This window comes from Physella acuta, unplaced genomic scaffold (assembly GCF_028476545.2).
Source record: "Physella acuta isolate Inbredline_101_S28 unplaced genomic scaffold, ASM2847654v3 ptg001149l, whole genome shotgun sequence".
NCBI classification, from domain to species: Eukaryota; Metazoa; Mollusca; class Gastropoda; family Physidae; genus Physella; species Physella acuta.
This window is the reverse complement of record NW_026732666.1, coordinates 287152-299999: the sequence shown is the minus strand read 5'-3', so window position 1 is coordinate 299999 and position 12848 is coordinate 287152. Positions and strand designations below refer to the sequence as shown.

General features: G+C 33.6%; 1 protein-coding gene across 4 annotated transcripts in view; it reads left to right on the top strand.

Moving 5' to 3' along the window:
• The first annotated feature begins 357 nt into the window (after positions 1–357).
• Positions 358–12848, top strand: part of LOC131956443 (receptor-type tyrosine-protein phosphatase T) — a 76133-nt gene continuing 63642 nt past the window's right edge. For 2 of the 4 annotated variants that reach the window (XM_059320884.1, XM_059320883.1), the window contains exons 1-8: positions 4065–4451; positions 4622–4691; positions 7494–7628; positions 8866–9009; positions 11295–11480; positions 11601–11846; positions 12255–12455; positions 12643–12783. In XM_059320884.1, the coding sequence (XP_059176867.1) occupies positions 4628–4691; positions 7494–7628; positions 8866–9009; positions 11295–11480; positions 11601–11846; positions 12255–12455; positions 12643–12783 (1117 nt within the window). In that variant the 5' untranslated portion in view covers positions 4065–4451; positions 4622–4627. Of the gene's footprint in view, positions 538–4064; positions 4452–4621; positions 4692–7493; positions 7629–8865; positions 9010–11294; positions 11481–11600; positions 11847–12254; positions 12456–12642; positions 12784–12848 lie in introns of those variants that run through there. The other 2 variants (XM_059320881.1, XM_059320882.1) reach the window with 2 other exon arrangements.

Below are 12848 nucleotides of genomic sequence, written 5' to 3'. Positions count from 1 at the left end.
CGGTCGGTTGGTGTTAGTCTGTCTGTGTCTATTTTTCTTTCTTTCTGTTCGTCTATCTTTCTATCAGTCATTTTCTCCGTCTGTCTGTCTGCTGACATTAGGTTTTTTTTTTATTTTACTGTTACGCTACTCTCGTCTTGATGCTGTCAAATATTAAACTTTACCCACATAGTCAAATGTACTAGATGTTATGAAATTAAAATGACTGTAAAAAGATGAGGCGTTAATAACTTCGCCAATCTCGCCAATCTCGCCAACGAACTTTAAAATTTAAGTGTAGGTCCGCCTACGGTTATTCAAAAGGTGTTGATGTGGTTTCACTTTTTTCATCCATTGCACAAAAAGGAATGCAGTAGGGCAGGACATGTTAAGCGTACCAGGCCCACTTTCCTATAAGGAACACAACGTTCGTTTTCCTCATTTAAAATTCAGATGAAAAGAAAGTGAAGTGGTATATAGAGCATAAAATGTAATGTTCGGTGAAAGGACATACAGAACATATACAACTATCTAGTTTTAAAGTACCTTGTTTAACATGTAAGTACTTTTGTTTTATCAAGCATGCTTTTTGCTTGTGTTATTTATAGTTTTCATTATAAAATCCGCGTTTTAAACAAATTGTTTATACGTAATGAGTACCGTTCCTGTGATATAATAATCAAGTCGCTAAAGAGTTAAAATGGTTAAATAAATGTTTAAAGTTTGAAATGTAATACATGTTAAGTTGTAAGTAACCGTTTATTATTAGATACATGACCCTTTAACCGTTACAGAAAACGATATCAGCAATTTACTTCCTGTTGTGTTAGCATTTCTGAGGAAGATAGGCCTACTTGGTGTGTTCAGTTGTTAACATTAATTTTCATTATTTAATTTTTAATTTATAGTTAATTTTTTTTAGTTTTATATGGATATGGGATGGCGTGTTCGGGTTGGAAAAGGTTATGGTTGCTAAACCGAAATGTATAGAGTTCGAACCATCGGGTAGCTGAGGCTCGAAAGATGAGGATAGAAACCCTTTTCGGAAAACACACATTTCAAACAACTGTAAATCCAAAAAGAAAAAAAAAGGTTGCCTCTATGGCGAATAAAAATTTGACACGTAATATTTTGTTTTGGAGGAAATTCCGTCCAACATTTAAGAAAAACAAAATGAAAAAGAAAAAAGTGCAATGATATTCATAGACATACTATTTTACTTCAGTTTAACACTATTTAGCTGATATTCAAAATTTCGTTTCAAAAAACAATTAGGATAACAACATGTCGTACCAAAGCAGTGAATCATCAAGGTATCCTGTTTTTTATCTGATTAGAGCATGCAACTCGTAGGTGTTGTCTTCTACAGGTGTATGTCTAAAATAAAATTTAAAAACAAAAGAACCATCAACTTTATGTTTTCGGATGTATCCGATTAGCTATATTTATTCATGTTCTTTAAAATCAGATTTACACATATTTTTTTTTAAATTTATTAACTGCCTTACTTGCTATTAAAAATTTGGTAAAAACCAGAGGCGTAGCGACCCATTTCGGCGCCCGGGGCGATATATCCTGGTATAGTAGTATAGTTATACTCGTTGGTAAAAAAGCGCCCCCCCCCCTTTGGAAATTGTTTGGGGGGGGGGTCTTTAATTAAATTTTCACAAGAGTGATGTAGATAACATTTTAATCAACCAGGAGAGCAAAGTAATAGTCCATTTCCTGAATTTTAAATAGGTTTTTTTTTTTATCCTACCCAGTTTGTCGTCCCAATTAGATCGGCGCCCGGGGCAGCCCCACCCGCCCTCCCATAGCTACTCCTCCGGTAACACATGTTTAATCAATTCCCGGACGAGCATGTTTAATAGGATGTTAAAAGTTAGATCAAACATCTGTATAGGTAGGCCTATAGCGTGACTATATAAATCCGGGATAAAAAAAAATGTCAGATCAAACAGCTCTATTGTTATACGTGGTTATAAGGTTGCGGGATGAAAACATTGGTCAGGTCAAATAGCTGTATCGGTATACGTGGCAATATGAATCTGGGATAAAAACATTTGTTGGATAAAACAGCTGTATTGGTATACGTGGCTATAAGATTGCGGGATAAAAACTTCTCCACTATATCCTGCAAGGTTAGTTGTCAAAAACAAAATGTTCGTAAGCCTTTTAAATTTTTTGAAAAAAAAAAGAGCGCTCAAATAAAAATATAACAGCTACTTCAAGTAAAATATATGACTAATGTTTTAGAATTGTTCGTGAGCAAAAAAAACTTGAGAGAGAGAGAGAAGTATCCGCTTCTCAAGAGGTTTAAGTGGTCTTGTGACAACGTTTTGATAGTCATTTATTTAAAGCCGACTGAAATAAACAACTGTAACTTACGTAGTTAACAAGACAAGGGTCATGTAACATGTTGTAAAAGTTGTCCAGCCCGGGGACAAACTTTCTATTTGCACCCCCCCCTCCCCTCAAACTTTTGATTTACATCCCCCCCCACTCAAACTTTAGATTTGCAACCCCCCCCCCCCCCTCAAACTTTAAATTTGTGTTTCCAACCCATTTTGGCGCCCCCTAAGGTCGGCGCTCGAGGACATGTCCCCCGCCCCCTTGCTACGCCTCTGTCCAGCTTCCTAAATGATTCACAGCTAGCATAAACTATCGCACCGTCTTAGCTCTAATGTTAGATGAACACGCCATTTTATGATACATTATAAAGACGGACACAACTACGGGATGAGGGGCCGAGCATAGCATCCAACTTCCCCCCCCCCCCCCCTTCAAGCCACACCTCCATCCTTAAAGTGTAGGATCAAATGTGTACTATTTTCGGATTGATAAAAAGAGGGAATTTAATTTTTCTTAATTTGTGATTGATTACATCGTTGAGAAAGTATTACACTTCTTTCTCTTTGCTAAATATATAACATAATGTTATGAATGTATATGACTCTCTCTCTTGCTGTTGATAGATTTACCACTTACCAACCACCGTTAAGACTAAAGGTAGAACCGCCTACGATTATGAACTGAACTGTTTATTTTAGCTTAAGTTAAAAAATGTGATGAATAATATTTTCACTTTATACTATCTATTTTCACAACACAACATCGGTAGAGCAGCACTTGTTGATCGTACTAGGCCCACTTTCTACGATAAACTCTACGTTCGTTTGTTTCCATATTTAGATTGTTATGTAGAGCATTTCAGTCGTGTATATAACGTATAAATAATATTTTCAACATACATTTTAACGGATGTGTACTTTTGAAACACACAGCATGTTTATTGATGCGAGAATTTGTTGATTAATTTGAAAAAAAGTGTTTTAACTATTTGTGTTTAAATTAATAAGTGATGGGAATACGGTTGCCATTTTCGATTTTTATAACCAAAATGCTTTCTTTATAGTAGATATAACACGTTGAATTGATCTTAAAATGTACTTTATGTTACAATTCAATCCTTCCAATATTATTAATTTCTTTTGTTTATGCTTTTGGGGAAAGTTAAGTCTGTTGTTAAATTATTTGAATGGTATGTCAAAAGTTGTGTGTTTATTTAACATTTAAAACTAATTTTAAAGTATTTATGTTCAGTTCAACTTCGGTTTATCATTCAAAACTCATGAAAACCAGTTGAATACGCATGCGCTAAAGCTATTAATCATCACGGACATATGTTTTAAGTGTTATTTAATCATGGAATATACGCATGCAAGGGTAAAGTGGGTAATTACTACCCTCTTAGAACAAAAATTACTTTTATAAACATTCAAGTTTGAAATTGTATGGTTTTTTTTTTACTTTGAAACAATATTTATATTTATATGTGTAATTATTAACAAGATAAGCACAGTAATTAAGACAAAAAAGTGACAAAATGATATTAATTACTGCATAGAGTTCCTAATTATATAACTGGTCACGCAAAAAAGTACTAAATGGTATAAATAAACTATTTTTAGATCTAAGTGTTTATTTCTACACAGCGATATGTCACTCTATAACCTTATTAGTATACTCTATGGAGTTGTCGAGTTATTTGTGATCTCCACTTGTTCAGATGTATGACACTGGTTTAGATTGTCCAACTCTACCTTATATAAAACGGATTTTCCATCGTATGTAAATAGACGGCACGGAGTTTCCGACTAATTTTTTATTAGAGCATCCGGTTTTGTCATGTCTTTTGCTTGTCCGACAGTCGAGCCAGTGAAATGTGTAACGATTAATTTAAGACAAAGTTTGTTTTAAGAAATAAATGGCCATTCATTATTACAGTTGCTTTACATTTTAAGACCATACTCAAGTACGTATTGAAGTAAGGTAGATAACAGATAACAAAGAGATATTTTATAATGATGTTTACATTAATAATTCATTAAATAAATAGAGGAGCAAACGGGAAGTGAAGTAAATGTTTCACTAGGTCTCGGACCGGAGTTGTCAAAAAGTAATTACTAAAGGTAAGATTTTTTGTTTTAATTTTCTTTAATTTTATCTAGAGTTTACTAAATTAAACTGAAATTATACCTGAAGTTGTTTTAAACATCTCTAATAGTTTAGAATAAAAATATATATTTGTATAAATGTAATTCTACACCGTCCACTAGTTTTCATGTTTGTTCACTTTCAGGTTACAATGGCCAGAGGAGTTAATATTGCTGTTGTAATTATCTGTGTTCAAATTCTGCATGTGTATTCAGGTAGGCCTACCACGTATATTTTCTTGTAAGGCAATTATTGAAGAATGATATGGTTTTAAAGTTTCGGTCGTCATGTACTCTTTTAACGTTTTGAGAATTGCTTGGTCTAACCTCTACCCCCCCCCCCCCCCCACCTCTCTCTTGGATACATGGTTTGATGAGAAAGTATCGTAAATAGCATGCCCAGAGGCAGTGGCGTAGCGAGGTCGGGTGTCACCCGGTTGGGCACTTAATGGTGTCACCCCCCCCCCCCCCAGAGGCTTAGTGACCCTTCCCGGGGACAAACTTTCAATTTTTTTATTTGAACCCCCCACCCCCCCCCCCCCTCAAACTTTCGATTTGCACCCCCCCCCCCCCTCAAACTTTCGATTTGCACCCCCCCTCAAGTTTTTCTCTATATATTTTGCTATTTTTTGCCTTGGTGTCACCCCCCTAAATGGTGTCACACGGTGCGTTCCGCACCCCCCCCCCCCGCCCCCCCCTCGCTACGCCCCTGCCCAGAGGTACTGTTTCAAAAGAAATTAATTTTATCAAAATAAAATATCACAATACGGAATAGTTTGTGTATGTAATGTGGCACGATGCGTGTGGCCTAATATTGAGTGGTAAACTTGCTGGTATGCACCGAAAATAAAAACAGAGTATTTATATGAACGAGCTGACCTGCAACTTAGCTTACGCCGCTATTTAGTTGATATATTTTTCAGTAATTCATAATTTGTGAATTCGACACTACCAATGACGCGACTGAAAATATTTGGCTTGAAAACACTATCAGTAGCTCGTGTAGGATGATTATCCTCCTACTTCCCACCCCCCCCCCCCCCCCCATGAAAGCAGCCGTCCGTGACGACAGTTTACAGACGATAATGGAAAGATCAATCAAGACTTGTTATTACCTCCCCTTAGTTTCAAATCGTTTAAAACTAAACTATCTACCCCTAATAGCCGTCATTAATTCGACCTGGCTCTACGATTGTAAACAGCCCAACAGACTGGTGGGGGTGGTGATGGTAGCGATATGGTCTGTTGAGCAGCCTGGAGAGCTAGGGAGGGGGAGAGTCGGCGTGCTTAGGTGGTGGTGTCCCGCGTGATCCCTCCATGAAGAGAATTGTAATTATAGTTATAACTTAATATTAGTAGCGTCATATGCGGGTAGGGGTAAGGGATGGTGAGGACAAAAAAGGTGGCACATTATTGGCGGGAGACACCAAGACGAATAATTTTAAAAATATTTTTTAAAAAAAAATCACAATCTTTTAAAAATAAAAACTAGTGTTGCATTGTTGTAATTATGCACAATACCATTTTACGCCATCTTGGATAATCTGAATTATCAAACCTAAACATTGTACATGGTCACTATACATTTGATGCTAGGTTCTGGTTTCTAAGTAACATTTTAAGCACAAACCAAAAACTTTTTGCGTTTTTGTGATTCTTAAGTATTATTTGTTGCAGTTTGTATTGGTGATAGTATTAATAGGCTACTTTTCTTTTCATATTTTGTTTGATATTTTTTATTGTAACTAGTGATCAGAGTATAAAATAAAAATATTAGTTTTTTGGGAAATTTGTTCCAAAAACATATTTTCGTTTAACATTACAAATGATACAATAGTGCACCCAATATGATAGGCTTTTTATTGTGATTGGTACTCAATAAATTAAAGAATTTTTACGAGGTTTGGAGATTAGTGGTAGGAAATGTCGAAAGAATTTACCATTCTTTTCTTTACTGTTAAAATAGATAAATACTGTTATAATTCCAAGATGGATAAAATGAAACGCAAAACTTTAAATGCTTTGCTAATTATATCTAACTATAAACCGTGCAAAATTTTTTATCGTTTTTTTTAACATTGACCTCATCACTTGTCGGCATCCTACTTATATTTACAGTTTTTGTTTAGTTTTACAATTTATCTCGTGTTTCCTAAGTCATCACAGTTTTTGACTAACAACAAAAAGAATTAATTCAACAGCCGTTTGCCACTGATTATCTGTTATTTTAAGTAACTACACAAAGACACGCTTTAGGTCAGAATAGTGTACTTCTCAGAACCAGTTACTTCTGCTTTATTTAATCCTTCTTTGATTGTAATACGTTCGATTTCATATTATGCACACTGTTACCTTAAATTCTGGCATGCATTCTAATTGAAGCATACCTGCCCAAAAAGAGCATGACACATGTTTCAATTGCAGTTTGGTTATTTCATTATATTGTTGTGAAATGTTTTTTGCTATGACCAAAGCCCGAAGTTGGCTGTTTCGCGAACAGATCGGCCAGCTTGCAAAGTGGCCAAAATGTCCGGCTAATGTCCAAATTTTAAGACCTATATACTTATATATCAACATAATATACGTACGCTATAAGTTTTGTATACTCTGAGTAGCTACATCGGTTTGCGCCTGACCTTTGACTCCATTTATATATATATATATATATATATATATATATATATATATATATATATATATATATATATATATATATATATATACATATATATATATATATGTATATATAAATATATATATATATATATATATATATATATATATATATATATATATATATATATATATATATAAATATATATATATAAATATATATATATATATATATATATATATATATATATATATATATATATATATATATATATATATATATATATATATATATATATATATATATATATATATATATATATATATATATATATATATATATATATATATATATATATATATATAGTTGTCTTATACGTATACTGATATTTTCATGTATCAAAGCATGTGAGGATGGATGGTTTGGCAAAGACTGTAAGCTCCAGTGCCACTGTACAAACAACGAGTGTACAGACGACGGTACCTGCAAGAATGAAAATAAATGTCTCGGTGAATGGTTTGGTCCTGCTTGTCAGTACCGTAAGTATATTATGTAGTTATCTGTAATGAAACATCAAAGTGTTAATAATTAAAAGCAAAAATAACGAAATATGATCCTTAAGTAATTATACAAATGCCGGTCTAACAACCATAAAATATCGAGTGTTAATTTTTTATAATTGGTTTTAGAAAAACAAAAATTTTGCTCATGGAATCGCTCTGCTATTATTATAGACATGGAGTATTCTAATATGCGCAAAACAAAATTAACCGGCTCATACCAAATTACTTGTGTCTTTCTGTTAGAATTCCTAAAAACATTGATATATGCTTCAGCTGAAATATGCTTTATGAATTTCCTGTACCTCTTGTATTTATTGGGATGATAATCAAGTATGAAACGATTTGTGCTGTACTCACATGACTCACTAGAAGTTGGATTGATGAGTGATATCAGATTAATGTCAAGTAATAATGATTCAATTTTAAACCTTATATTTGTGTTGTGCATTAATATAGGCAGACTACATGCTTTGTACATTCTCTTAATATCCTTAATTACATGATGTTAATGTAAAGTGGCATAAAATTTGAGTTAATTGGATGCTAATTTTTTAAAGAATTAAACGTTTTCCAATATAAAGTACTAATTGTATTGTGTTATCACACAACACTTGAGGCGTTTATTTAGTACAAAACTTATTAGGCATGTATTTTTATTCTATGAATATTTGTTTAAATATCTAAATATCAAAACCAAAATTAATAATACTCGTTTTAATAACATGCATTTATAACTTTTATTTTAATTTTATAAAAGATTATAAACGCTTTCTTCTATTGGTTTTTAACTTTAGGCACTTTTTACCATTATGACACATTTTTACCATTTAAATCTATTCTTTTTCAGCTCATATCCAACACACCAAATTAAATATAAATATGTAATTTTTTTTTATGTTTACAACGAAAAAAGTATTGTATCTGATAGACACCTTTCTTTAAAGACACATAAAGTATTATTGCCTTCTATGAACGTTTGTTAAAGTTAAGCCTATTTTTAAACATTTACCAAACTTCTAGTTGTAACGCGCTAAATAGAGCAACACATACATTAGTTAGTAATTGGAAGCATTTGTCATGCCTATTGCTGTGTCTCTTATTTAGGAATTTTCATTAAAGCCATAACATATTAATACCAACCCACAGGTGTGTAATAATACACTATTAAATGGAATTTGCATGACGGACAAAGCATTCGTTTTATATGTTTTAGAGAATCTTGCAACAGTTTATACAGCCACGCTGCGTCAATCACAAACTACTGCGTGTAATGCTGCAGTAGCTAATCAAAAAATTGAAGTCTCCTGGAACATTTCCTATCCCTTCACTTTTTTGTGGGTACAATTTAAACAAGCGAGTAAGTACTAAACAAAATTGATGTTATTCGATGAAGTCAAAGATAATGTGTCCAACTACTCCAGTATATTTTCACGCTTCTGTACCATTCTTATTATGGCACTTGTTTTTGATAACATAAATTTTAAAATTTTAAATGCATCCATTTTGGATGATGAAAGATTGTTTTTCTATTAGTTCGAAGTAACGATATATTTATAGGTAAGATAAACATGTTTTATCCATGGCATAAATTATAATGTAAACAGCTTTTACAATGACATAAGAAAGTTTAGAATAATTATAATGGAAAAAAATACTAAAATAATTAGGTTATGTGTTTTATCTACTTTAGAAAGTGTATATGGTCAAAACATTGAATAATGCAAATTTGTAATAAATTTGTAAAAAAAATTAGCACCATATATTATATAACACAATAGGGATAGGATGGTAGTTAAACACATTATGTTGTCATTTATGAGGTTTGGTTCTAGTAATGTTATGGCCTTTTCTAGTTTTATACGTTTAAAACAAATTAAATCGTGTTTTCGGAATTTGAAGTACCTGTCACTTAAAAACTTGAGCAGAATGTTTTGAATAACAATATCACACTTTGCTCTCGCGCATGTGCAAATGTAATAGCTATTTAATAAAATTTGTGTAGTTCATTGCTATTTATGGGACTAGCGATCCTGTCCCGCGCGTTTCTGCCATCTCAGAATAAGGAAAATTTAAAGATAACATTTAATTTACATTTTTATCGAAACGTATGAATACTTTTAAATTGAAAATATGATAACATTCGTTGAACCTTTGTATTTAAATACGTTTATCATTACTAATGGTGTATTTTGAGACTCCTTATCTCACTTTCTGATTGAATCGAGTATATTCACATTGCGTCATTCGGAAGGCGACAAAACTGTACTGAAGGGGTTCCTCGCATATAGTTATTTTTTAAAGTTTGACTTTGTTTTCTAGAAAAGCAATATTCTCTATAAATAATGTTGATGATATATTATTTTAGATCTGAGATGCCCTACGATTTTTTAAAATTGTTTTTGGTTGAAACCTAGCTATAATGTTCTCATTTTTTTAAACTGCAGTTTGTGTTTTTGTAATATACTTTTTTTATGGACAAAAAGAAACAAGTTAATATTGTTGGTAAAATAATCCAAGCTTCGTTAATTTCGCTGATTATTCAAAATTAAATATTCCTTGTGGCATTTGTAAGCCCTTTGGGGCTGCAATTGATTTTTTTTTATTTTAACAGAGACCCTCCCTGGATTTTTCTCATTAAACTTTCCAAAGTTTCATATTAATGCTCAAAAGATAAACAAACCGACATACGTATATATAAATTGACTCACTCACTCACTCACTCACTCACTCACTCACTCACTCACTCACTCACTCACTCACTCACTCACTCACTCACTCACTCACTCACTCACTCACTCACTCACTCACTCACTCACTCACTCACTCACTCACTCACTCACTCACTCACGCACTCACGCACTCACGCACTCACGCACGCACTCATTCACTCACTCACTCACTCACCCACTCACCCACTCACCCACTCACCCACTCACCCACTCACCAACTCACCCACTCACCCACTCACCCACTCACCCACTCACCCACTCACCCACTCACCCACTCACCCACTCACCCACTCACCCACTCACCCACTCACTCACTCACTCACTCACTCACTCACTCACTCACTCACTCACTCACTCACTCACTCACTCACTCACTCACTCACTCACTCACTCACTCACTCACTCACTCACTCACTCACTCACTCACTCACTCACTCACTCACTCACTCACTCACTCACTCACTCACTCACTCACTCACTCACTCACTCACTCACTCACTCACTCACTCACTCACTCACTCACTCACTCACTCACTCACTCACTCACTCACTCACTCACTCACTCACTCACTCACTCACTCACTCACTCACTCACTCACTCACTCACTCACTCACTCACTCACTCACTCACTCACTCACTCACTCACTCGCTAACTCGCTCGCTCACTCATTTATTCATTAATTTTTTCATTTATTTATTTGTTTCTTCTATCGGTTTAAAAAATGGACTATACGGAAATGTTATTTTATGTTGTACTGTATGATTCATTTCCAATTGTATAGTAACGTCTCGTTATATATAGTATTACTGAAAAAAACACACACATGAAAATTTAAAAATTCAAATTATTATTTTATTTAATCCTGTATGTACAATAACAGTTTGATCAATGACGTTTATAACCTGTTTTAGCAAATTATCTGACGTCAAACTTAAACATCAGCATCACGGACAAAAACTCTACGTGTGACTCCATTTACCAATCAGCTATCAGCCAGGACACGGTTGAGTTCAGATGTCGGACAACAGTAAATATGACACGTCTTGTTTTGTCAGGTGGAAATGTAAAGAATGTCTGCTCTATTTACGTCAGTGGAGGTAATTATAAGTTTAGCTAGGTTTTAGTGGAGTATAGTAAAATGTAATTTAGTAATATACTAATAAACTGTCTTCTCCAAATTTAAATAGATACAATTTATAATACCTAATAAAATATAGGGAGGAATGTTGCAGTTAAACAATCTGCTACACAAGACAGTACATTAACTGACTTTCCTGGACGTTCTGACGCTTCTCATGCTGTGGATGGTAATAGAGACAGTGATTGGAACAACGGTTTTTGTATGCATACCGCCAATCAGACATCAAAAGCAACACCTCATTACTGGACAGTTGATTTCACTGGTGAAACATACAGTGTCAACAGATATGTTTTATACAGTAGGTGGGATCTAAAAACGTATCGTGAGTATTGTTTATTTTTTAATACATTGTAATTCCCAAAAGTTTTAAAGCGTTAAATAAATAGAAAATTGAATTTGCAACATACTATATAATAATAGAACGTGGCGATTGATATCTATCTATTCGATTCAAACTAATTGTTTTTACATCAAAAAGTTGATATTTGGTTTAATTATTATACTACAATAATTAGGATTAAAATAGATTAATAAAATATATTGATTATACAAATGTTTTTACTAGAATCGCAATGTTTGCTGCTTTTCGGGTTGTCTATTTCAGTATCGCCGCACGGCAAACGTAGCGGAATTTAATTTCCTGCCCATTGACTAAAGCTGCATAAATATACAAATTGAAACTGTTCCCCAGAATTCACTGTAATTTGATTCCATATTTATATTGTATTAGCATACTGTTGTCCTGAAAGAATCAGTGGGTTTACACTAACAAGTTGGAACAACCAAAGTGACCAAGTGTTCACATACACGGCTCCTGCTGGGAAACATGCACTAATCCACACTGTTGTATCAGGATCACGTGATGTTGCTCGTGTCAACGTCACATTGGATGTAGACTATTTAAATTTTTGTGAGGCCGAGATTTATGGGGGTATGCAACTTACCTAAAGTTACACTAAAATAATACAAGTATTTCTAATTACAAAATGTATTGTTTCCATGTTTTTAAATTATGATTGTTAGGAATAAATTAGTTATACAAAATTAAAACATTCTCCAAAGAATAAGATACATGTATCTTTACAAGTTGTTTAATGTTGTTGATTGTATTTCTCCAGTCAACGTGTGCCCAAAGAACAAATACGGCCTAGACTGTACTAAAGAATGTAACTGTGTCAACAATGAACAATGTCACGTGGACACTGGTACCTGTCCATCTGGCTGTGCTCCAGGCTACACATTTGAAGGATGTCAGACAGGTGAGAAGAAACAAATATTTATACTCAATATTGTTTGTTAACATTAAAATCTTCTTGTAACTGTT